Source organism: Lithobates pipiens, unplaced genomic scaffold, assembly GCF_037356315.1.
Source record: "Lithobates pipiens isolate NorthernLeopardFrog02 unplaced genomic scaffold, aLitPip1_a1.2 Scaffold_3, whole genome shotgun sequence".
Lineage (NCBI taxonomy): Eukaryota > Metazoa > Chordata > Amphibia > Anura > Ranidae > Lithobates > Lithobates pipiens.
The window spans coordinates 273,640,950-273,667,652 of record NW_027507790.1 but is presented as its reverse complement, the minus strand read 5'-3'; the positions used below and the strand labels follow the sequence as shown (position 1 = coordinate 273,667,652).

The 26,703-nt window shown below is 47.8% G+C and overlaps 1 protein-coding gene across 1 annotated transcript in view; it reads right to left on the bottom strand.

The window, feature by feature from the left end:
- Window positions 1-26,703, bottom strand: part of LOC143941157 (vomeronasal type-2 receptor 26-like) — a 128,669-nt gene that overhangs the window by 52,881 nt on the left and 49,085 nt on the right. The window contains exon 2 of the mRNA XM_077463183.1: window positions 5,004-5,295. Coding sequence (XP_077319309.1) covers window positions 5,004-5,295 — 292 coding nt within the window. The remainder of the gene's footprint in view (window positions 1-5,003; window positions 5,296-26,703) is intronic.

The following is a 26,703-nucleotide window of genomic DNA, read 5'->3' as shown; positions in this document are numbered from 1 at the left end:
GGTGACAAAGTTGGGGATAAACCTCCGGTAGTAGTTTACCTCCCCCACTTTTCTACTACCTCAAATGGATCTTGCCACTTGGCCAAGAACTTGCTCTCCACTGTGGGTATTAGGACAGCCACCCGGTCTCCTACTTGAAACTGTCTGATTTTTTAAGAACGGTTATACACCCTTCTTTGGGCATCCTGAGCCTTCTCCATGTGCTCCCTCACCAGCGGCATCACCTTAGCCACCCTCTCTCGCATTTGAGAGATATTCTCTACCACGGATTTGTGTGGTGAGGACTCACTTTCCCACGTTTCCTTTACCAGATCGAGCAACCCCCGGGGCCTTCGCCCATACACTATCTCAAATGGTGAGAAGCCCGTGGACGCTTGTGGAACCTCCCGGTTGGCAAACAAGAGGGCAGGGAGTAACATATCCCAATCCTTCCCATCTTACTGGACCACTCTTTTTAGCATGAACTTTAGAGTTTTATTAAACCTCTCAACTAGGCCATCGGTCTGCGGGTGATAGACAGACATCCACAACTGTTTAACCAGTTCCCGACCGGCGCACGCCGATGTACGTTGGCAGAATGGCACGGGCAGGCATATTGGCGTACAGGTACGTCCAATCTTCAATGCCCCGCCCTTCAATGCTGACGCGCTCGCGTGCCGGTTGGGACCCCCGTGAGTCCGGGTCGTGGGTACCGCAGACTCGCATACCCGCGATCGTCTCACGTGACCCATTCTGCCTAGAAACTAGTGACGCTGATCTCTGCTCCATGTGATTGGAGCAGAGATCAGTGTTCACTAAATGAAAGCCCAGCCCCCACACAGTTAGTAACACACCCCTAGGAACACTTAACCCCTACACTGCCACCCACTGGTTAACCCCTTCACTGCCAGTGTCATTTACACAGGAATCACTGCATTTATACAGCAGTGATTACTGTATAAATGACAATGGTCCCAAAAATGTGTCAAAAATGTCCGATGTGTCCGCCGCAATGTCGCAGTCACATTAAAAATCACTGATCGCCGCCATTACTAGTAAAAAAAAAAAATAATATAAAATTATTAATAAAAATGCCATAAAACTATCCCTATTTTGTAAACGCTATAACTTTTGCGCAAACCAATCAATAATCGCTTATTGCGATTTTTTTTACCAAAAATATGTAGAAGAATACTTATCGGCCTAAACTGAGGGAAATTTTTTTTTTATATATTTTTGGGGGATATTTATTATGACAAAAAGTAAAAAATAATGTGTTTTTTTCAAAATTGTCGCTCTATTTTTGTTTATAACGCAAAAAATAAAAACCGCAGAGGTGATCAAATACCACCAAAAGAAAGCTCTATTTGTGGCAATTTTGTTTGGGAGCCAAGTCGCACGACTGTGCAATTGTCAGTTAAAGCTACACAGTGCTGAATCTCAAAAAGTGGTCTGGTCTTTGACCAGAAAAATGGTCCGGACTATAAGTGGTTAATCTGAAATAGTTTGCACAAGTCCGCCATCACCTTTGACATAAAAGGGGTGCCCTGGTCCGTTAGTATCACTTTGAGAAATCTAGTTCGTGATAACATTTGAAATAATTCCGGCAATGGCCTTAGAGGAAGTTTCCCTCAAAGGAACTGCTTCTGGATATCTGGTTGCGTAGTCTAGGATGACTAATATATATTGGTGCCCCCTTGCTGACTTTACCAGGGGTCCCATGAGATCCATAGCGATCCGCTCAAATGGAACCTCAATAATTGGCAAGGGTACCAGAGGGCTTCTATAGTGGGGCACTGGAGCAGTTAACTGGTAAATGGGACAAGATGCACAATATCTTTTAACCTCAGCCTTCACCCCTGGCCAGTAAAACTGGTCGGTTATCCTGGCCTCTGTTTTCTCTGCCCCCAAGTGTCCTCCCAGTGCTTGTTGTGGGCTAGATCAAGTAACATCCGCCTATACGGTTGTGGAACCAGCAACTGCTCTATAGTTTCCCCACGGCTTTCAGACACTCGATAAAGCAAGTCCCCCTTCAACGCAAAATGGGGAAACCTCTGATCTGCCCCTGGCATTTGTGAGACCCCATCCACAACAGAAACCTGCTCTCAAGCATTGACTAAGGTAGGATCCTGCAACTGGGCGGTGCCAAGCGCACCCCTTGGTACATCCAGGTCTGGGTGCACTGGCCTTGAGGATGTTTCCCTTTCACCCTCCTCACCCGGGAACTGCAACGGGGAGAGCTCCTCATCATCCTCCCCCAGCCTAACCTGTAACAGGAAGACCCCCCCCCCCAGAGGTTAACTTGGTTTTTAAACCTGAAACAGAAACATCATCATCCTTCAACTTAACATTTTCTGCCATATCACTATCAGTAACCGGTATCTCCATATCAGTGGGTTGTGTTGTGGAGGTTTCAGGCCCAGGTCCCTCAGACTCTGTCTCTTCCAGGCCCAGTGTCCCCAGTTCTCCTGGCTGTCCTGGCAGCCCCATCTGTATCTGGTTTCACAGTTCGAAAAATAGTGGACAGTCCCGCCCACTATAATGTCATGTATTAGGCTTCTCACTACCCCAACCTCTTGTGTCACTGAGGTATGGCCATAGGACACAGTCACCAAAACCAAGGGGTACTCCTCGGTGTCCCCATGGATGCACACTATGCGTAGGGTTTTTCTTACAGGGCCAAGTCTCCCAATCACCCTGGCATGTACAAGTGTTACCATGCTACCAGAGTACAGTAGCGCCCTGGCAGGAAGGTGGTTCACCCACACTTCACACTCGAACTGTCCTGCAATCGGATCCAGATGAGTGGCACAGACTCTTTGCACATAGAAGGAGCTTCTCTGACCACTCCCACAATCCATAGGCTCCTCCTGAAGTGGGCATTGTGCCCGGGTATATCCACAGGACCGACATCGCCAACACTGTAAGTCTCCCATTCTTGGGACAGGAACCACCCTTCGAGGTTCTGCAGCAGACAATGCAGTTTTGCGGGTTCCAACGTCTGGCAGGGCTTCTATCCTAGGTGCTGTGGCTGGTCTGGTTGCCCTTGGGGTGGGTTCCCGACGCTCGGCAGGCCCAAGCAGGTCCTCCACCATGGTGTACCTTTCATCCAACTCAACCAGCTGGTCAGCGGTTGCAGGGTCTCCATGGCTTACCCAGCGCTGTAGGTCATCTGGCAGGGACCGCAGGTCCCAGTCCATCACTACTCATTCCACCATCTGTGGGCCTTACAGTTTTTCTCGCTGCAGCCATTTTTTAACCAGTTGTACCAGTTCATGCATTTGGGACCTGGGTGGTCGGTCAGGTTTGTACCACCAGCGATGCACCCTCTGAGCCCGGACGGCTGTGGTCAGTACTAGGCGGGCCAGGATCTCTGCCTTCAGATGCTCATAGTCGCTGATGTGTTACATTGAGAGGTCAAAATAGGCCTTTTGCGTGTCACCGGTGAGGAAAGGGGAGATAATGCCGGCCCATTGGTCACGGGGGCCACCCCTCTCTCTCCGCTATCCTCTCAAAGGTGGTGAGAAAGGCCTCTACATCATCACTGGGTGTCAGGTTTTGTAAAAAATGGCTGGCCCTCACAGACACCTGGTTGCCAGTGACGACAGCCAGTTGTTCTCGTCCCTGAGCCAGCCGCTGTACTGCCTCCTGCAAGGCAGCCACCTGTGCTTGAGTGGACTCCTGCTGAGCAGTAAACTGGGTGGCTAGCAACTGTGTGCTTTCCTTCTGTGCAGCTATGGCCTGTGCCAGGGCCTGCTGCTGCTGAGCCATCGATTCCTCATGGCGACGGTTTGCGTTTGCTGAAACTTGCTGCTGGGTCACAGTGGCTTGTGTCAAAGCTCTGATGACCTCCTCCATGTCTTTACCTGCTGCTTGCAGCATCTGAGCTGACTTCACCCAAGACATGCCATTTGTACACAGTCTCTTTTAAATGTCAGTTTTTGGTTTTTAAACGTTTTTTGTGGCTGCAAAGGCACTTTTGCCCGCATTCTCCACCAGTTGTAAACTTTGGGGATAATAGCTCCACGGGACCAAATGCATAAACCATTCAAAAGTGAAACCAAAAGACTTTTATTTATAATTAAATCAAAAATAAGGCTTTCTTCAGCACACAGGTCAAAACGTAAATTAAAGTCCGCTTATCTTCAGCACAAAACACAAGAATTAAAGAAAGCACCTACAGTTCTGTAGCCGGGTCTTCGCCCCAAAGTTTTCAGAGTCCTTATATAAATCTTTTCAGCCTCCAAAACAGCAACACAGCTCATCAGACAGATGTTAATCTCCTACTCCTCCTCACCACCACCTCTTCACTACTTCTTGTCTTATGAGCTGTCTTCTTGGAGGCCTTTAATCCCCTGTGTGCAGAATCCCTGTGGTCAGGGAGGGAGGCTCTTTACCACCCAAATGTCACTTCAGAGCCCCCCAAATTCCGGGTCCCAACTATCTCTCTCTTAATATAGAGAGGACCGCGAGTCAGTCCTCTCCTGATGACTATACAGTACGCAGAATTTCTCACCCATTTTGGGTGACCCCCTGAAGTCTACCGGGATTCCCTTAAAGGGACCACAACCTGAATACTGGTGCTACATAGCACCCGTCCAGGACCCAACCTCGACGTCCTGTACAATATATATATATATATATATATATATATATATATATATATATATATATATATATATATATATATATATATATATATATATATATATATATATCATTACATAAGCACTTGATGTTATACAGTATATATAGAGTGATACATAGGATCTGTTTAGAAGAATGAGGATGTTTTAAGGTTGGTTTAGAAGCACAGCACATAAATTTAGTTTTAATTGGATTGGATTGTAATTATGGAAAATGGGCCAAAATCCTTAGTGATGGTGCAAGCTGTGTATTCATTCATTTTAACTGAGTTTACATACACTTTAACTTTCATAGACTGGCATGTTTTTGTAAAACGTATATTGTTGTCTCTGTTGACGTAGAATATTATTACAAATATACAAGTACTTTTCACTCACCTGTGTGTATCTGTACAATCCAAGGATTTGGGCGATTGGGATTGTAGTGGATGAATAGTGATCTCCAATAACACCAGCCAGCTTGCCTTGTCCTTTACAGGAATAATTAGGAAATGTCCCATTTGGTCCAGATAAGATTTGCAGAATACTCTGTACACCCTTCTTGGGTTCCAACCATGAATCATATAGATGGAAGCCTAGACTGATATTCGGTAAGATGTCTGGATCCTTGTTAATATTATCAATTGCGGAAAGGAAAGCTAGGAAGTTCAGGTAATACGAGAAAGAAGGGCTACAAAAAGTTTTTTTTTTCCAAAACAGTAAGTTATTAATTTCTATATATTTGTAAAATATTTTTAAAATATTAATACATGTGATCTGGTTAACATTAAATACAGAGGGGAAGACTTTTAGGCAATGCTTCCTGGGGAATATATAAAACAGCAACAACAATGTTGAGTTAATGCTAAGTTTTTCACAGCATGTCTGTGAATTAAAATCTCACCACTAGGTGTTTAAACCAATCATGTGGCCTTTTGATCTACTTGTGGCCTGTTTTGGTATGTTCTGCACAGGTCCGGCAGGTAGTGATGAGCTAAACTGCCTTGGGTCCGGTTCAGCAGGAAATTTGATCAACTTAATTGAAACCACTTTAATTAAAAATGCTAATTTTCTGTGCTAACAGGCAAAGGGGTGTCAAAAGGGGGTGGGCATTGCCCTAGGGAACATGTACCAATGCAAAAAAATTAAATAAATTAAGAAACCATTCTGCCCGAAGTAGTGTTTTTTAACTGCTTAAAGTGAAACCCTTTAAGTCTTGTATGGATTTTAAGGAGGTACTTCGCACAAAAAAAATGCCTGAGGTGCCTCAGAAAATATATACCAGACTCTTTGGTTCTGGCGCAGATTTTAATGGGGGCTCCACCTAAAATAAAAAAGGAAAATGTGAGGTCCTCCTTAAAATCTATACACGACCCTTAATCCAAGCATTCAGCAAGGCTGGATTGGCAAGGGGGGATTGAGCATGTGCCTCCCCTCCTGAACCATATCAGGCTACATGCCCTGATCATAAGGGGTACCTTGTCGGGGGTGACCCCCTGGTAAAGTAGCCTGTCCCCCTGTTAATGAGAACAAGGGCCTCTTCCCCACATATCTTACCTGGTGGTTTGCGCATGAGGATCTTAGCGGAATCCGAATGCTTCCTTTTATAATAAGGGGGTTTGTAGATAACCCCCCACGGGTGATAGTCAATGTCGGGGGGAATGGTGACGCGCTGCTGAATGCCCATCTGACACAAGAGCTCCACTCAAGTGATAAGACCTCTACTGTCTTCAGAGCAGCGTTTTTTTCTCCTTCCAACTCAGGCAACCCTCAGGCAATCCCATAGAAAGAGGGACTTGTCGCAGCCTGTCAAGCTGTATGGCTTCTTCTGCAAATTCCCCACTGGTGCTCACCAAAATTGCACCTGCGGTGGCTCTCAGAGGAGGAATGGAGCCTCCTCAGGACAATGGCGCAGGCCCCTGCTCTCCACAGGGGCTCATACATAGGGGTTTAAAAGCTAGTTCCTTTCCTTCAGGGGCCTCCACACCCTGCACAAGAAGCCCAACAAATTCCAGGCTGTGGAGAGACTCCTCAGATGATGTCCCAGGATCTCTAGACATGGAGGTGAGAGCAGAGGCTACTGACCCACAGGCTGCACAACCAGACACAGACCCCTTTACTGTGATCAGCTCCTCATACCACCCAGAGTTAGAGACTGTGCTTAAAAACATGCTAACTCCACTCAGGGAGTCTCTCCAAATCTATATGAAATCATATTTCCACCGCATGCAAGCTGACATACAAGTCCTGAGTAGGGATGAGCCGAACACCCCCCGGTTCGGTTCGCACCAGAACTTTCGAACGGACCCAAAATTCGTACGAACTTTAGAACCCCATTGAAGTCTATGGGACTCGAACGTTCGAAATTAAAAGTGCTAATTTTAATGGCTAATATGCAAGATACTGTCCTAAAAAGGGTTTGGGGACCTGGCTCCTGCCCCAGGGGACATGTATCAATGCCTAAAATGTTTTTAAAAATGGCCGTTTTGGCGGGAGCACTGATTTTAATGACAATTAAAGTGAAAAAAAAGTGAAATATTCCTTTAAATATCGTGCCTGTGGGGTGTCTATAGTATGCCTGTGAAGTGCCACGTGTTTCCTGTGTTTAGAACAGTCCCTGCACAAAATTACATTTAACGGAAATAACGTCATTTAAAACTGCTTGCGGTTTTAATGTTATATCTGGTTCCGGCAATATGGATGAAAATCATTGAGAAAAATGGCATGGGTAGCCCTCCCTGCCCATTACCAGCCTATTTGGGTCTTGTACCCATATTAAAAAAAGGAAACGCGTGTGGCCCCCAGGCCCTATATACTCAGAACAGCAGTATACAGGTGGTGCAAACAAGACAGGAACTGTGTAGGTTTGTTGTGTTAACCACTTGACCACTGGGCACTTAAACACCCTTAATAACCAGACCAATTTTCAGCTTTCGGTGCTCTCACATTTTGAATGACAATTACTCAGTCATGCAACACTGAACCTATATGAAATTTTTGTCCTTTTTTTCACACAAATGGAGCTTTTTTATTTTTTGTGCTATAAAAGAGAAAATACAGAAAATTCTGTAAAAAAATTAATTTTTCTTTGTTTCTGTTATAAAATTTAGCAGATTAGTAATTTTTGGCCAAAATTGATACTGCTACATATCTTTGGTAAAAATAAGTACAAATTGGTGAATATTATTTGGTCTTTGTGAAAGTTATAGAGTCCACAAGCTATGGTGCCAATATCTGAAAATTGATCACACCTGAAGTACTGATGGCCTATTTCAATTCTTAAGACTCTAACATGCCAGAAAAGTACAAATACCCCCCAAATGACCCCTTTTTGGAAAGAAGACATTCCAAGGTATTTAGTAAGAGGCATGGTGAGTTTTTTGAAGTTGTAATTTTTTCCCACAATTCTTTGCAAAATCAAGATTTTTTTTACTTTTTTTTTTTCACAAAATTGTCAAATTATCAGTTTATTTCTCACACACAGCATATGCATACCACAAATTACACCCCAAAACACATTCTGCTATTACTCCCGAGTATGGCGATACCACATGTGTGAGACTTTTACACAGCGTGGCCACATACAGAGGCCCAACATGCAGGGAGCGCCATCAGGCGTTCTGGAGCACCCAGGACAATTTTGACATTTCTCTCCTACATGTAAAAATCATCATTTATTTGCTAGAAAATTACAGAGAACCCCATAACATTAAATATGTTTTTTTAGCAAACACCCTGGAAAATACAATGGTGGTCGTTGCTTTTATCTCGCACGGTATTTGCACAGCAATTTTTCGAATGCTTTTTTTTGGAAAAAAAACAGTTTTGTGCTTAAAAAAAAAAAAAACACAGTAAAGTTAGCCCAATTTTTGCACAATGTGAAAGATGAAGTTACGCTGAGTAAATAGATACCTAACATGTCACTCTTCAAAATTGAACACGCTCGTGGAATGGCACCAAACTTCGCTACTTAAAAATCCCCATAGGCGACGATTGGATTTTTTTTTACTGGTTATATGTTTTGAGTTACAGAGGAGGTCTAGGGCTAGAATTATTGCACTCGCTCTAGCGTTCGCAGTGATACCTCACATGTGTGGTTTGAACACCATTTTCATATGTGGGCGGGACTTACATATGCGTTCGCTTCTGCATGCGAGCACATGGGGACAGGGGCGCTTTAAAAAAAAAAATCTTTTTTTATTGTTCATTTTACTTTATTTATTTTAGTTTGACATTTTTTTCCCCAAAAATACATTTTTTGATCACTTTTATTCCTATTACAAGAAATATAAACATCCCTTGTAATAGGAACATGGCATGACAGGTCCTCTTTACAGTGAGATATGGGGTCAATAAGACCCTGCATCTCACCTCTAAGCTGGGATGCCTGAAAAAAAAAAAAAAAGATTCTGGCTTTGATCGTATTGGCGAGTCGGTAGAAGCACCGGAGAGCGGCGGGAGGGGGGGTGTCTATGGCTGGGTATTGCAGCGGCCGTTTACCGTGATCTGTGATGCGGTCACGGATGCTCTCGAGTGCACGCCCCAGGGGGCGTGCGAGAGCGGAATTCTGGGAGGACATCATATGACGGCCTCCCAGAGTTAAACAACCGCCCTGTAGCCGTCATTCGGCTATGGGCCGATAGTTAAGTGGTTAAGTAGAATCTGTTTGTAATTTTCAACTGGTACATTTTTAAAGTGTAGCTCCAGTCAAAAAATTTATTTTTAAGCTTTTTGGAAAACATAGGGAAGGGTTATCACCCCTGTATAATTTGTTTTGCCGTCCATATTTTTTCATCTCACTTGCTGTTGTCTCCTTCCATTTGCAAGTAGGAGACGTTTGTAAGTTGGATGTGTGAAAGTAGGGGCCTGCCCTATATGCTCTGCAGAAATGGCGGAACAAGGTGTTGGTGTTGCCACAACACTATAAGTCCTCACAGTTACTCTCGGTGGGCACAGGAATGGGCCCTGCTGTGAAAAATTATATCAAGAATTGTAATTACATGCCCCTGTTAAACAGGGACTGAAAAATTGGGCTGCTAGCACTGGTGCTGGTGCCACGACACTGCAACCTCTCCCATATACTCTAGTTGTGGTGCAGGAATGAGCCCTGCTACAAATCATTGCATCAAAATTTTTAATTAAACGCCCCTGTTAAACAAGGGCTGAAAAATTGGGCTGCTGGCACTGATGCTGGTGCCACGACACTGCAACCTCTCCCATATACTCTAGTTGTGGTGCATGAATGAGCCCTGCTGCAAAGTATTGCATCAAAAATTGTAATTAAACGCCCCTGTTAAACAGGGGCTGAAAAATTGGGCTGCTGGCACTGGTGCTGGTGCGATGACACTGCAACCTCTCCCATATACTCTAGTTGTGGTGCAGGAATGAGCCCTGCTGCAAAGCATTGCATAAAAAATTGTAATTAAACACCCCTGTTAAACAGGGGCTGAAAAATTGGGCTGCTGGCACTGGTGCTGGTGCCACAACACTGCAACCTCTCCCATATACTCTAGTTGTGGTGCAGGAATGAGCCCTGCTGAAATGCATTGCATCAAAAATTGTAATTAAACGCCCCTGTTAAATAGGGGCTGAAAAATTGGGCTGGTGGCATCACCCAGAACCAAAAATGTTCTTCCAACATATCAGTGGAGGAGGAAGAGGATAGACAATCAACATAACAGGACAGTCACTCAGCATTAGCATAGGCAGTCTTGGGAAGGGATGTGATATTTCAAAAAAACTTATTCGGTTACATCAGCTTCAGGTGCTTGGTAGCTGTGGGTGATCCAAGACTGATTCATCTTGATGAAGGTCAGTCGATCAACTGAGTCAGTGGACAGGCGCACCCTGTGATCGGTAACAAAGCCACCAGCAGCACTGAAGGTGCGTTCCGAAAGAACGCTGGATGCAGGGCAGGCCAGTAGCTCAACTGCATACTGTGCAAGCTCTGGCCAGTGATCCATCCTCAAGACCCAGTAAGCCAGAGGATTTTCGGTGGGGAAGGTGTCCAAGTCTGACCTTGCCCCTAGGTTTTCCTGCACCATGTAAATCAGACGCTGGCGATGGTTGCTGGAACCGATCATACCTTGGGGCTGCGGACTAAAAAATAGTCTGAACGCATCGGTCAGATGCCCACCTTATCCACCGCTCCTTCTGACCGATGCCTCAGCAACACATTGTCCAGGACCAGGAGTTTGTAACCTCCCAGTCTCTGGGAACACGTTGCACAGACATTTCTGCAAGGCCTGTGTGATGGATGGCACAGCAGGGACACTGTCTGGATAAAAGGGGCCTTGAGAGGCAAGGAAGTCCTCCTCTTCCTGCCTCTGTTCTACCTCAAGTGCCCTGTCCATTATTCCATGCAGTGTATGCTCCAAGAGGTGGACAAGAGGTACAGTGTCACTGATGCATGCACTGTCACTGCTCACCATCCTTGTGGCCTCCTCAAATGGTGACAGGACAGTGCATGCATCCCTGATCATGCCCCACTGGCGTGGGGAGAAAAAATCGAGCTCCCCTGACCCTGTCCTGGTGCCGTAGTCACACAGGTACTCATTGATGGCCCTCTGCTGTGTGTGCAGCCACTGCAGCATGGCCAATGTTGAGTTCCACCTGGTGGGCATGTCACATATAAGGCGGTTCTTGGGCAGGTTCAACTCCTTTTGGAGCTCAGCCAGCCGAACACAGGCATTAAATGATCGGCGGAAATGCACACAGACTTTCCTGGCATGCTTCAGGACATCCTGTAAGCCCGGGTACCTGCCCAAGAACCGCTGCACCACTAGGTGAAGGATGTGAGCCACACAGGGAACATGGGTCAGTTGTCCCTGTCGGAGGGCGGAGAGGAGATTGGTGCCATTGTCGCAAACCACCATTCCTGGCTTAAGCTGGCGTGGCGTCAACCACCTCTCGGATTGCACCTGCAGAGCGGCTCCTTTCCCCCAAACAAACCAGCACAAGCACAGCATGGCATTGTTTTGCCTGTGTACTTGCGTAGCCCCTGGAACGCCTACAGAGCACCGCTGGTTCTGAGGACAGAGCACTGGAAGAGGCCATGGAGGAAGAAGAAGAGGAGGGGTGGTGGAGAGAGGTGTGTCACAACCAATAGTAGCATTTTGGAGGCGTGGTGGTGGAACAACCTCCAACACTACTGAACCTTGTCCTGCATCCTTCCCAGCTGCAAGAAGAGTGACCCAATGGGCTGTGAAAGACAGGTAACGTCCCTGTCCATGCCTGCTGGACCATGAGTCAGCGGTAATATGCACCTTACCGCTGACCTCCCTGTCCAGCGAGGCAAGGACATTGCCTTCCACATGCCGGTAGAGAGCGGGAATCGCCTTCCGTGTGAAAAAGTGGCGTTTGGGGACCTGCCACTGAGGAACCGCACATTGTACAAACTCACGGAAGAGGGCCGAGTCTACCAACTGAAAAGGCAGCAGTTGAAGTGCTAGCAATTTAGCCAAGCTAGCATTCAACCGCTGGGCATGTGGATGGCTGGGAGTGAACTTCTTTCGACGGTCCAGCAGTTGGAGCAGGGACATTTGCCTGCTATAATCGGACGTGGGTGTACTGTTAGCAGAGTGCCCGGAAGTACTTGGCTGTGACACACCTAATTCTACACCTTCATTCCTCTCAGAGCAGGTTTCAGAGACGACTGAAGGTCTAGTGGGGTTGGAGATCCCAGCTGATGAGGAGCAAGGAGAGGTCCGCTTTGTTCTTTGGTGTGGGTCTTTGAGGTATGCTTGCCAACAAGCTCCATGGCAGGTCAACATATGTCTGGTCAAGCATGTGGTGCCCAAGTGGCTGATGTTTTGGCCACACGAGATACACTTGAGACATATGTTGCAAATAGCAGCGGTGTGATCTGATGCACTCATTTCAAAAAAGGCTCACACCAAAGAACTTTTAGAATAACGCGCAGAGTCAGCGCCCTGCACAGGCTGAGCTCTGCGGTGTTATTCAGTCGGTTTGCTGCCCCTAAGCTGGCCCCCAGAGGGCATCCTGCTTCGTTGGACATGTGCCTCCTCCTCCTCTCTCCTAACAGGCACCCACGTGGAGTCAGTGCCCTCATCATCCCCTCCCTCTTCATCACTGGAGCAAACCTGGCAGTATGCTGCAGCTTGTGGAACATGACTGCCAGATTGCTGTCCTTCTTGAGCATCCCCTTTCTCTGCACTCACGCTACTGCCTTCCTCTAGCTGAGTATCATCATCAGAGCCTACAAAACACTGGGCATCCTCCTGAAGCATGTACCCAACACTGTGCTCAAAGAGTTCAGGAGACTCCTCAGGAGGACGTGGTGGGTCTAGGGAAGGAGTCACTGATGATGACATTGAGAGGAGGGAAGACGGTTTGTTGGCAGCTGCTTTGCTAGTACCCTGAGCCTGGGTGAGAGAGGATGAGGAGGATGAAGAGGGCTTGGTCATCCACTCTACCAAGTCTTCGGAATGTTGCGGCTCAACATATCCAGCTGCCAAAAAGAAAGACAAGCGTGTCCCATGGTCACGTGCTGATGATGACGATGCACCGCGTCCACGACCAGCACTGTTGTCTCTAGACACAGAGCCTGCTTGCCATCTTTTATCGGCTCGCGCCTGTCTGCCTCTCCTTGCTAGCCTTCCAGACATGGTAATGGCCTGAAGGGAGATGGGAAAACCAGCAATTGGGTAGTGTATATTGTGCTGGAGGCACACACAACACCCACTCCTGCAGATGGCAGATGGCTCAATTAGAGAAGAGCTATGTAGGTGGATATAACGGTGTATACTGAGGTCAGGGCACACAGACAGCACACACAATCTCCTACAGCTGACAGGAAGCTCTATTTAAAAAGAGCAAGATAGCTAGCTATATAGGTGGATATAACAGTGTTTCTTGATCATACATCACGGGACACAGGAACTCATTACATAGTGGGTTATATAGGCACCTCTGGTGATTGGACACTGGTTAACCCCAATTAAGGAGAATTCCTCCCCTATATAACCCCTCCCATATGGGAGGCACCTCAGTTTTTTCGCCAGTGTCTATGGTGGTTGGTCACGTAAAAAAAAATGTGCTATGAAGAAAGCTCTGTGCAGGTCCTTGCGGGGGCCTAAGGGCTACAACAAACCGGATCCGGGCTAATGGAGGAGGGGGGAGTGTGGTTGTGAGACGTTCAAGTCATTGAGCACAGCGCTGTACTACGCAGGCACCAGACGGCAGTTTTAAAAAGCCCAGAGCGTCAGGGGGCTGTAAGTGTGAGACACAGGAGCTGTGGGCAGTAAGCATCCCAAGGGATTGGATCCAGGCAAACCTAAGACACCTACTCAGCATCAGGTTGTACAGTTTAAGCATATATATTTATTGTGAGACTTTAAGCACAACAGTGATTGCACTTTGTACTAGTACTTCTGCTTTGTAGCTTAAGACTATGTCTCCTCATAAGAGGGTCTCAGGGGGAGGTAACAAGGGCACTGGTAAATCACCGCCTAGGTCCAGGGGTTCTAAAAATGCCTGAAAGTTACCATCCCCCCTGCAAGACTGGAGCCAGCCTCACAGGATGAGTCAGTGCCCCTGTCAGGTTTTTCAGCCTCTCCAAATGTTTCAGCCCCGGTATATGTCACTGAGGACTCCCTTAGGGCTACATTGGAGGGTTTTGAAGGGAGAATCATGAATTTTATTTCTGCTTCCCTGAAAGATAGCAGGAAAAGGGGTAGATCCCCTCCCTCTGCTGAGATTCCTCTTTCAGATGATTCTTCTGACAATGAGGAGAGATCCCTATCTTGGGACAGGAATCTTGAGCAGTCGGAGGAATCAGAGGAAGAGGAGAGAGTCCCCTCCTCCCAGGCGCTCAGAAAAAAGGTGCAGTATTATACTGAATTGGTGCGTACCACATTCAGAGTACCTGCTGCTGAAGTCGCTACATCCTCTGTTTCTTCCCTGGGAGTCAGGAAAGTCCCACAGACTGCTTTTTCCTTTCCAATTCATCCCTTAATGGATAAATTGTTGTATGAGGATTGGGGACATCCCGGTAAACTGTTTGCTCCTCCTAAAAGGTTTTCTATGCATTATCCTCTGGAGGAAAGTTTCACCAAGAAGTGGGGGGTCTCATCTGTCGATGTGGCTGTTTCTTGCATGAATAAAAACCTGACCTGTCCGTTGGATAATGCTCAGATATTTAAATATCCAACTGATAAGAAGCTGGAAACATTATTAAAAGCCTCCTTTTCCATGACTGGCGCTGTAGTGCGACCTATAGTCGCAGCCGTGGGGTTGTGTCAGTTCCTCAAGGAACAGGTTAAGCAGATGCTTGGCCTCCTTCCCAGTGAGGAAGTGGAGAATTATGCAGAAATACCTCAAATTCTGTGTTTCATGATTGATGCGATTTTGGATTCTGTCCAACAAGCATCTCATTTGTCTCACCTGTTGGTACACATGCGAAGGGTCCTATGGCTAAAAAATTGGGCAGCTGAGCTATCATGCAAGAAGCATTTGATTGGGTTCCCGTTTAAAGGGGAATGTTTGTTTGGAGAAGAATTAGACAAATTCATCCAAAAAATTTCAGGGGGTAAATCTACTCTCCTTCCAGTCAAAAGGAGCAAACGTCCATCATTTAGGCGTTCTCTCTCTCCCAGGGCATTAAGCTCTAAGCAGTGGCGATGGCCTTCTCAACCCTCCTCTACAGGAAAGGCTCAAGGCCAGGCCCAGGGGCAGAAGAAATCCTGTGGGCGAAAGCCTGCCAAGCAGAGCCCAAAAGCTTCCTTGTGAAGGGGCGCCCCCCGCTCGGCCGAGTGGGGGGAAGGCTCCTGCAGTTTGCGGAAGCCTGGCGGGAAGAGATCCGGGACAAGTGGGTGATCTCTTTGGTATCTCTGGGCTACAAGCTAGAGTTTCAGGAGATTCCACCTTCTCGCTTTCTAAGGTCAAGGATCCCCAGGGACCCAGTAAAGCAAAACCCCCTATTTCTGGCCTTAGATCACTTACTATCCCAGGGGGTGATAGTACAAGTGAACCCAAAAGAACAGGGTTCAGGGTTTTACTCTAATCTCTTCACCGTTCCAAAGCCAAATGGAAGTGTCAGACCTATCCTGGATCTGAACCGTTTTTTACGCATCCGATCCTTCCGAATGCAGTCAATTCGCACTGTGGTCTCCTCCCTGCAAGGGGGAGAGTTTATGGCATCAATAGACATCATGGATGCATATCTCCATGTGCCAATTTTTCCCGCACACCAAAAGTATCTAAGGTTCACGGTAGAGCGGTGCCATTTTCAATTTGTGGCCTTGCCGTTAGGACTCTCTGCGGTCCCTCGAGTCTTCACAAAGATTCTGGACCCTCTCTTGGCAAACCTAAGAGCTCAGGGTATAGCCGTCATGGCTTATCTAGACGATTTGCTTCTCATGGAGAAAACAGTAGCGTTCCTGAACCGCAGTGTTAGCAGAACACTAGAACACCTGGAACGCCTAGGTTGGATTATAAACCTAGAAAAGTCGTCCCTACAGCCTGCTACCAGGTTGGAATACCTGGGTATGCTTATCGACACCGCTCAGGGCAAGGTGTTTCTTCCAAGGCTAAAAGCCTTGGCCATTGGGGATCTGGTGTGCCTAATTCTGGGCAGGAGATCTTCTCCCATTTGGTTGTGCATGAGACTGTTAGGGAAAATGGTCGCCTCCTTCGAGGCCGTTCCATTCGCCCAGTTCCACTCAAGGCCTCTGCAAAGATGCATCCTTGCGGCTTGGAACAGGAAGCCCCAGTCCTTGGATCTTCCTATGCGTCTATCCCCAGGGACACGCAAGAGCCTCGTCTGGTGGTTACAAACTGAGAATTTGCTGAAAGGCAAAACTTTTCTTCCTCTTCCATGGAAGATTATAACTACAGATGCCAGCCTGACAGACTGGGGAGCAGTGTTGGAGGAGACGTACTCGCAGGGGAAATGGTCTGCGATCGAGAAGCTATTGCCCATAAATGTCTTGGAGATCCGGGCAGTTTATATGGCTCTCATAAACTGGTCTTCCAGACTACGGGGTCTCCCTGTTCGGGTTCAGTCCGGCAACGCCACAGCAGTGGCCTATATCAATCACCAGGGTGGTACCAGAAGTCAGGTTGCGCAAAAGAGGTGAATCGCATACTTGTCTGGGCAGAAAAGCATGTTCCATGCCTTTCTGCAGTCTTCATTCCAGGAGTGGAAAATTGGCAGGCAGATTTTCTGAGCCGCCAGCAGTTGTGCCCAGGAGAATGGGCTCCGCACCCTGACGTGTTTTGGAACATATGTCGCAGGTGGGGTACTCCAGACATAGATCTGTTTGCGTCCAGGTTCAACAGAAAACTGGACAAATTTGTGTCAAGAACAAGAGATGCACTTGCTCAGGGGTCAGATGCTCTGACAGTTCCCTAGGATCAGCACAATCTGATTTATGCCTTCCCCCATGCCTGCTTCTGTTGCGGTTCCTGGGAAGAGTCAAGAGGGAGACAAAGTCGGTCCTTTTTGGTAGCCCTGGCTTGGCCCAGGCGACCGTGGTACGCAGAGATCATGAAGTTGGCAGTAGGCAGGCCGTGGATTCTCCCTCTCCGGCCAGATCTGCTCTCTCAGGGTCCAATTTACCATCCTGCTTTACACAGTCTGAATTTGATGGTTTGGCTGCTGAGACCCACATTCTGAGAGACCGTGGACTTTCGGGGCCAGTCCTTTCTACTCTGGTCAATGCCAGAAAGCTGGCCTCCAGGCTTATTTACTACAAAATCTGGAGGGCATATGTTTCCTGGTGTGAACTCAGGGAATGGCATCCTAGAAAGTATGTCATTAGCAGGATCTTGGCCTTCCTCCAGTCAGGCCTAGAAATGAATTTGGCCGTAAGCACTATCAAGGTGCAGATTTCGGCCTTCTCAGTGTTTTTTCAGAAGCCACTTGCATTGCATTCCCTGGTGCGGGCTTTCATCCAGAGGGCTATGCGGATAAGGCCGCCAGTCAAACCTCCGGTATGCCCATGGGATCTGAATTTGGTTCTCGGCTTTGCAGGGGCAACCTTTTGAACCTTTGCATCTGGCTTCATTAGTTCTTTTGACTAAAAAAATGGTTTTCTTGGTAGCCATATCCTCGGCTAGAAGAGTGTCAGAACTAGCAGCTCTCTCCAGCAAAGAGCCGTATCTAATTATTCATAAGGACCAGGTGGTCATGCGTCCCAACAGGTCCTTTCTACATAAGGTGGTTTCGGGATTCCATTTAAATCAAGATGTAATCCTACCATCCTTTTTTCCGGACCCACAGTCTGCAGAAGAAGAATCTTTGCACACTTTGGATGTGGTTAGGGCAATCAGTATCTATCTTCAAGCAACTGCTCAGATAAGGAAAACTGATTGCTTATTTATTTTGCTGGTAGGCCCTAGGAAGGGCCAGGCGGCATCAAAATCCACTCTCTCAAGGTGGATTAGACAGATTATTTCTCAGGCCTATAGTGTTAAAGGGAAAATCCCTCCTTTTCAAGTGAAAGCGCACTCTACTACGGCTGTAAGTGCTTCTTGGGCAGTGCATCACCAGGCCTCCCTGGCTCAGATCTGTAAGGCTGAAACTTGGTCATCAGTCCACACATTCACCAGATTCTATCAGGTGGATGTCAGAGGGCAAGAGGATATCGCCTTTGGGCGCAGTGTACTGCAGGCTGCAGTTTAGGTCCTCCGGTCCATGGCGGTCTATAATTATGATCTGTGTCTCCCTCCCCTCAATCTGAGCATTGCTTTGGGACATCCCACTATGTAATGAGCTCCTGTGTCCCGTGATGTATGATCAAGAAAATAGGATTTTTATATACAGCTTACCTGTAAAATCCTTTTCTTGAGAGTACATCACGGGACACAGGGATTCCGCCCCTCTTTGGTTTTACGTGGTTTCCTATTGCTTTGCTACAAAACTGAGGTGCCTCCCATATGGGAGGAGTTATATAGGGGAGGAATTCTCCTTAATTGGGGTTAACCAGTGTCCAATCACCAGAGGTGCCTATCTAACACACTTTGTAATGAGCTCCTGTGTCCCGTGGTGTACTCTCAAGAAAAGGATTTTACAGGTAAGCTGTGTATAAAAATCCTACTATTTTGCGGTCAGGGCATGCAGACAGCACGCACAATCTCCTACAGCTGACTGCAAGCTATATTTAAAAAGAGCAATATAGCTAGCTTTATAGGTGGATATAGCGGTGTATTCTTCGGTCAGGGCACACAGACAGCACGCACAATCTCCTACAACTCACTGCAAGCTCTATTCCAAAAGAGCAATATAGCTAGCTATATAGGTGGATTTAACGGTGTATTCTGCGGTCAGGGCACGCAGACAGCACGCACAATCTCCTACAACTGACAGCAAGCTCTATTTAAAAAGAGCAATATAGCTAGCTATATAGGTGGATATAACGGTGTACTCTGCGGTCAGGGCACGCAGACAGCACACACAATCTCCTACAACTGACTGCAAGCTCTATTTAAAAAGAGCAAGATAGCTAGCTATATAGGTGGATATTTTTTTAATGGTTATCTGCTACCGAACATACAAATTTTTCATTACAAATCAAATATCAGTTAACATACACTTTACAATTTAACAGATAATAAACTATACAAACAAAAGGGAAAAAACAACTTACATGTCATCTTCCCCCTCCTCCTCCCCAGAAGAAAAATTTATAAGTAGAGCATCACCCCTACTGCTAGGCCCTTCTGGTGGCCCAGGATCCACCTCAGGTAACGGGGCCCTTTTTTTCTTCTTCTTCCCCTGCTTTTTCCTAATCGTGACCCAAGCCACTTCACCCTCCTCATCCGATACTTCTTTTGGGCGTTTCTGAGCCCCCTTAACCGAGACTTCCATCTCCTCCTCCCCAGACCTGTCATCCCCAGCCGAAGAATCGGATGAGGAGACAGTGACCAGACGTCTGCCCGGCCTACATCTCCGAGGAAGGGGAGTGGGAGCAGTAACCTGGGAAACAGAACCCTGTGCCCCCCCCTTATCCAAAAAGGGAGGCCCAACTACCTCCACCTGACCAATATCTGGACCGGGCACCTGAACTTCAGTGACAGGGGCCTGGGCAACATCTGCAGGCCGTACCTCCTTTTCTCTTTGAGGGACCCTACTTGCCTTTTGGGCTCGAGGTGCACCCTGTGGCTCCGCCGTAGGAGCACTTCCCTGCCTTTCCCCTCCAAAACTCTGCCCAGCAGGAGGAGGTGCACTATCCCCTCCTGGCCCACCACCTGCTGCAGCTTCACCCCTGTAGGCTCTGGGGCATCTGCTAAAGGGATGCCCCATTTGACCGCAAAGGTTGCAGCAGATCAACCCACACGTGTCACCTGAGTGTCCAAACTTATTGCACTTAGTGCAGCGCACAACTGTGCAATCTGCACTCATGTGGGTTGGACACCCACACCTGAAACACCTACGGGGCTGGCCTGGGTAAAACACCAGGATTCTATCTCGTCCCAGGAAAGCACTTCCTGGGACATGTGCAACCGTGTTGCCAGATCTTCTCAAACGAATCCTGGTGTTCCATGCTCCAGTCCATACCCCACGCTCGTCTAAGCATTTATTTAGAGGACACTGCAACTGGCCGTGTCTCCCCAGCCAAGTTGCTATGTCCTCCGGGGGCAGGCTCTCGTTCCTTACTAACACCGTCAGGTTTTTAATCTCCTCCTGCCTACTCAAAGGAATCAGGCGGAACCCTTTCCAGGGATCAGCCCCTTTAACCAACCCAAAAGCGGTTATAAAACGCTCCATAGTCACAGCGTTGGTGAAACTGACATCAAAGTCAGGGGTGCCAGCTGGGTGGATCACAGCAAATAGCTCAGCCACCCTGAACCCCAACGCCAGGACCATGTCAACCACTTGACCCCTCGTGGGGCACTGACCTTCACCCTCCCATCTCAGCTGGACCACATTCCTACGCTTGCGCTCCGGACCACCTGTCCCCCTAGACCAAGTACTGGCCCCAGGGGTCTGACCAGCCGGGGGTACCCGAAAGTTACTGGCCCCAAACTGGTGGTACAGGTGGTCCAGAGGCACACTGGACCCAGCCACATTGGCGTAGGAACGCCTTTCACCAAGTGCCGTCAGCAACTTTACCTCCGGTGTCCCCCTTAGTACGGGTCCCGGAGGAGGAGCCTCTGCCACAGACACTGGGGGTACAACATGAGAAGCAGCCCCCTCACTCACGGCATGGGAAGTCACACTCCCCACATCGTTTACCCCAGCCTAAACTTTAGGATAGGTCTCATCCTCAGAGCTATAAAGCAAAGCCTCCCAGGCTTCCTGCCACTCCACCTCCATATGGGCCCCGCAGGAATCCACTGACACTTGGCTTGGCCCTGATTGAGAACCCTCCAAGCCGCGAATGAACGTCATTGCAGGGTTCTCACCATCAAGCTCGCCCATTGGGCAGTCACCCCAGGCCGTAGCTTGTTCTGGCACTATACAATTAGACATTTCAACATTACTGTTACTGTTACTGTTTACACTCTCTTGACCAGAAAGCAGACTGGAAGTCCTTTGAAAACGACCCTTGGGGTCAACTTCCGGACCCGCCACCGTCACTTCCGGCCGTGGGCTATTCTCACCATGAACCAGCTCGCGTACCGGAAGTGCGTCATCACCCCTTCCCGCGCTACTATTGGCCTCGCGGTCAGTAGCACCGCCCCTCCTCCTGCGGGAAGACGGCGTTCTCTTATTCACTCCCGCCATTCCCGAACTGTCAGATGCCATGCCGCCGGCCGACACTGCACCGCTGCCCACAGCGGCAGCCAAGCTGGCTTGACTCTCATATACCCTAGTCCCCTTACCCTGAGACCGGCTTGCAGCAGTGGCAGCCGACAACACAACTGACGGCGTGCCCTGCTTGCAACCACCGGCTGGGATCACTGGGGACTGTATAGGTAAGTCCATTTTTCCTTTGCTTACTATCCTAGCAAGCTGCACCACTGGTATCTTCTTAACAACACTCCTGTCTTTAATGTCCTTTTGCTGCCTCCTTCCCACTTCACCGGGGTCTAACCTGCCCTCTGGGGACACAGCCTCATTCATAGGCTGGCAACCCTTATGCCCCGTACACACGAGAGGGATTAAGTCTGACAGACCTCCAAAGGAGTTCCGCCAGAGTTCCGACGGAGTTCTGGCGGATTTTTCGACCGAACGGACTTGACCACACACCATCACACCAAACTCCGACGGAGTCGAACGTGATGACGTACGACTGGATTCGACGTAGGAAGTTCATAGACAGTAGCCAATAGCTGCCCTAGCGTCGGTATTAGTCCGTCGGAGTAGCACACACACGAGCAAATTTTTTGAAGGGGACCGGGTCCGGCGGAGTTCCGACGGGAAAATTTAAAGCATGCTTCATTTCTAAAGTCCGTCAGACTTTGGCGAATCAAAAGTCCGTTGCAGCCCACACACGATCGGATAGTCTGACGGACTCGGTCCGTCGGAGTTTGGATGTCGAAAAGTCCGCTCGTGTGTACGGGGCATTAGGCTTACCTGACCCCTCTGCAGGATTAGTGGAGTTAGCAGGGCTAGCAGTCTTTTCACCAGGAATGCTCTTCACATTTTCAGCCTTCACAGCACTCTCTCTCTCCAAAACTGTTTCTTTACACACCGCTGGCTTTCTTTCCACCACAGTCTTTCCCTCTGGTTTGTCACTGGCCACCTTTCTTTCCACCGCACTTTCCTTTTCTTTATGGCTGGCTTCCACAGAGGGACCCGCCATTTCCTCCTCCTGCGTTGTGTTCGGGGCTGGATACAGTCTACGGCGTCTCCCTGCCTGGGTCCCCTCGTCACACGCAATTCTCATCGCTTTGTCCACGTTAGATAGAAAGTCTTTCTCACCAGAAGCACTGTCAATCAGGTTGGATAACAGCTCACCCAACATGTTGCACTGCTTCTTCAATCCGTCTATCACCGTCTTATACTCCTGTCTCTTTACAATGCCTGATCTGTCTCTCCGGTTCCTTAGCTCCGCCAGGACCTTCATTTTCTCGCAGTAGCTGCGGGAAGCCTTTACAATTAAGCTTTTAGCTTTCTTTCTTCTGTCTGCAGATTTCTCCACATCCTCTCCTGGCTGTCTCAGAGACCAATCTGCAAGATCCAGCTGGTTCTCCAAAAACAACCTCTCCTCCTTGACGAGCTCCAGGAGCTTAGGGGCTCCACGTCCTTCATTAGGCTGAGAAACAGGCACCTGGCCTGGGCTGACTGAAGTCATCAGCTCCCTCTCTTTCTCCACCACTCTGGAAGTCCTCAGAGATCAGAGCACGCAGCCAGCACGCACGATCTCATACCGCTGACTGCAAGCTCTATTTAAAAAGAGCAAGATAGCTAGCTATATAGGTGGATATAACGGTGTATTCTGCGGTCAGGGCACGCAGACAGCACGCACAATCTCCTACAGCTGACTGCAAGCTCTATTTAAAAAGAGCAAGATAGCTAGCTATATAGGTGGATATAACGGTGTATTCTGCGGTCAGGGCATGCAGACAGCACGCACAATCTCCTACAACTGACTGCAAGCTCTAAAAGGAGCAAGATAGCTTGCTATATAGGTGGATATAATGGTGTATACTGCGGTCAGGGCACGCAGAAAACACCCACTACAGAAGAGCAAGAACGCAAAATCGGCCGATAACGAATGGTGTATACTGCGTTGAAGGTACACAGAGAACACCCATTAACTCCTGCAGATGCCAACTCACTACACAAGGCCACCGCGCTGGCAGCCTTATATAGTGTGGGGCGTGTACTACACAGCCTGAGCTATGATTGGCCACAGGCATCCTGCCTGTGGCCAATCATGGCTCTCCTCGCTGCCGGCGCTGTGATTGGCCAAGCATGTGGGGTCACAGTGCATGCTTGACCAATCATGAGCCAGCAATGCACTGCGATGGCGCAGTGCATTGTGGGCTCTGAGCACCACACGAATTTGGCGCGAACGGCCCATAACGTTCGGTATTTGCCGAACAGGGCGAACAACCGATGTTTGAGTCGAACGTATGTTTGCCTCGAACAGGAAGCTCATCCCTAGTCCTGAGAGATAGGGTGAATCATATAGAGGACAAATTGTGTGATTATGCAGAATCTTTCAACGCTCTAGTCGATGCCCACTCAGCACACATGAGGATGAAATCGCATGGCTGAAGTCTAAAGTGGTGGATTGGAAAACAGGTCTCGTCATAATAGTTTGAAGATTCGGGGGGTCCTGGAAATGGTCCAGCAATAGTGATGGCCGAACGGTTCGCCCGGCGGTCGTTTTGCGGCGAATTTTGGCTGTTTGCAGTCCGCCCGATCGGCGGACTATTGTGTTTACTGTGTAAAAGAACTTTGACCTATGATGACACATCCATCATGGGGTACAGGACAGCCAATTGAGACATTACAGCACATGGACACTTGGACATTCCCCCTAACTTATAAATAGACCCGATCCGGCGGCCATTTTACATTCTTTCTTCTGTCACTATAGGGAGAGGTTGCTGAGTGGAGCAGGGAGAGATTGCAGTGACTCAAATCGCTAGCTATTTGGTACACAAAAGTTCTTTTCAGGACTGGTATAGGTGTTAGGTGTAGTTCAGGATATAGGTTTGAGGCACTGCTGTGCTACTGATTGTTGCAGCAGCCTGAGTGTCTTTTGTTAGTTTAGAGAAAGGGACAGGACGGTGTGTGCTGCAGGGACAGTCAGTTTAGTCATTAGCTGTTACTATCAGGTCCACAAAAGTGCTATTCAAGTTATTGTTCCAGCAGCCTCTGTTTTGTCAGTTTATATAGGGACAGGCAGAAAGCTGTGTGTGAGGCAGTGAGGGTCAGTTTAATCAGTAGCTGTTATTATATTAGGTCCACAAAGGTTCTTTTCAGGACTGGTATCAGTGGTATGGTAATAGGCTTGTACACGTATAATATTCTTTCTTCCAAATATAGAAAGAATATTATACTTGACTGCTGCCCTTCTGCTGCAGTCTGCTAATCATTCACAACCTACTTGTTCCACAAAGGTCCTTATAAGGACTGGTAAGGTCTAGGGTGCTACAGTACATAGGGTTGAGTGAGGTACAGTCTGCTATTCTATAAGGACTGGTACAGGTCCACAATACGAAGCTGGGACATCATGCTGGATCCTCCTCCTCCTCCTTGCCCTGGATAAGTGACCCTTGCCAAATACCACCAGACTGTCAGAAAGTTCCACAAAAGAAGTCTCGCATCACCATCCTCCAGGGGGCTCATAAGTAGGGATGAGCCGAACACCCCCTGGTTCAGTTCACACCAGAACTTTCAAATGGACCAAAAATTCGTACAAACTTTAGAACCCCATTGAAGTATATGGGACTTGAACGTTCAAAATAAAAAGTGCTAATTTTAATGGCTAATATGCAAGATACTGTCCAAAAAAGGGTTTGGGGACGTTGCTCCTGCCCCAGGGGACATGGGTCAATGCCTAAAATGTTTTTAAAAATGGCCGTTTTGGAGGGAGCACTGATTTTAATGACGATTAAAATCTGGGGGGTGTCTATTGTATGCCTGTGAAGTGCCACATGTTTCCCGTGTTTAGAACAGTCCCTGCACAAAATGACATTTAACGGAAAAAAAAGTCATTTCAAACTTCTTGCGTTTTTAATGTAATATCTGGTTCCGGCAATATGGATGAAAATCATTGAGAAAAATAGCATGGGTAGCCCCCTTTGCCCATTACCAGCCCCTTTGGGTCTTGTACGGATATACTAAGAACAGCAGTATAGAGGCGGTTCAAACAAGACTGGGACTGTGTAGATTTGTTGTGGTAAATAGAATCTGTTTGTAATTTTGAACTGGTACATTTTTAAAGTGTAGCTCCAGTCTAAAAATCTATTTTTAATTAGAATTGTAATTACATGCCATTGTTGAACAGTGGCAGAAAAAAATTACCTTTGGTGGTTGCGGTGCTGGTGCCACAACACTATAAGTCCTCACAGTTACTCTGGGTGGGCACAGGAACGTGCCCTGCTGTGAAATATTATATCAAGAATTGTAATCACATGCCCCTGTTAAACAGGGGCTGAAAAATTGGGCTGCTGGCACTGGTGCTGGTGCCACAACACTGCAACCTCTCCCATATACTCTAGTTGTGGTGCAGGAATGAGCCCTACTGCAAAGCATTGCATCAAAAATTGTAATTAAACGCCCCTATTAAACAGGGGCTGAAAATTGGACTGCTGGCACTGGTGCTGGTGCCATGACACTGCAACCTCTCCCATATACTCTAGTTGTGGTGCAGGAATGAGCCCTGCTGCAAAGCATTCCATCAAAATTTTTAATTAAACGCCCCTGTTAAACAGGGGCTGAAAAATTGGGCTGGTGGCATCACCCAGAACCAAAAAATGTTCTTCCAACATATCAGCGGAGGAGGAAGAGGATAGACAATCAACATAACAGGACAGTCACTCAGTATCAGCATAGGCAGTCTTGAAGGGATGTGATATTTAAAAAAAAAAATATTCGATTACATCAGCTTCAGGTGCTTGGTAGCTGTGGGTGATCCAAGACTGATTCATCTTGATAAAGATCCGTCGATCAACTGAGTCGGTGGACAGGCGCACCCTGTGATCGGTATCAAAGCCACCAGCAGCACTGAAGGTGCGTTCCGAAAGAACGCTGGATGCAGGGCAGGCCAGTAGCTCAATTGCATACTGTGCAAGCTCTGGCCAGTGATCCATCCTCAAGACCCAGTAAGCCAGAGGATTTTTGGTGGGAAAGGTGTCCATGTCTGACCTTGCCCCTAGGTATTCCTGCACCATGTAAATCAGACGCTGGCGATGGTTGCTGGAACCGATCAAACCTTGTGGCTGCGGACTAAAAATTTGTCTGAACGCATCTGTCAGACGTCCACCTTCTCCACCGCTCCTTCTGACCGATGCCTCAGCAACACGTTGTCCAGGACCAGGCGTTTGTAACCTCCCAGTTTCTGGGAACGCGTTGCACAGACCTTTCTGCAAGGCCTCCCGCAGATGTCTCATCCTCTTCTCCCTCTGCGACTGCAAGATAAGGTTGGCAACCTTACCCTTGTACCGTGGATCAAGGAGAGTGGCCAGCCAGTAATGGTCCCTCTCCTTGATCCGAAGAATACAAGGATCCTTC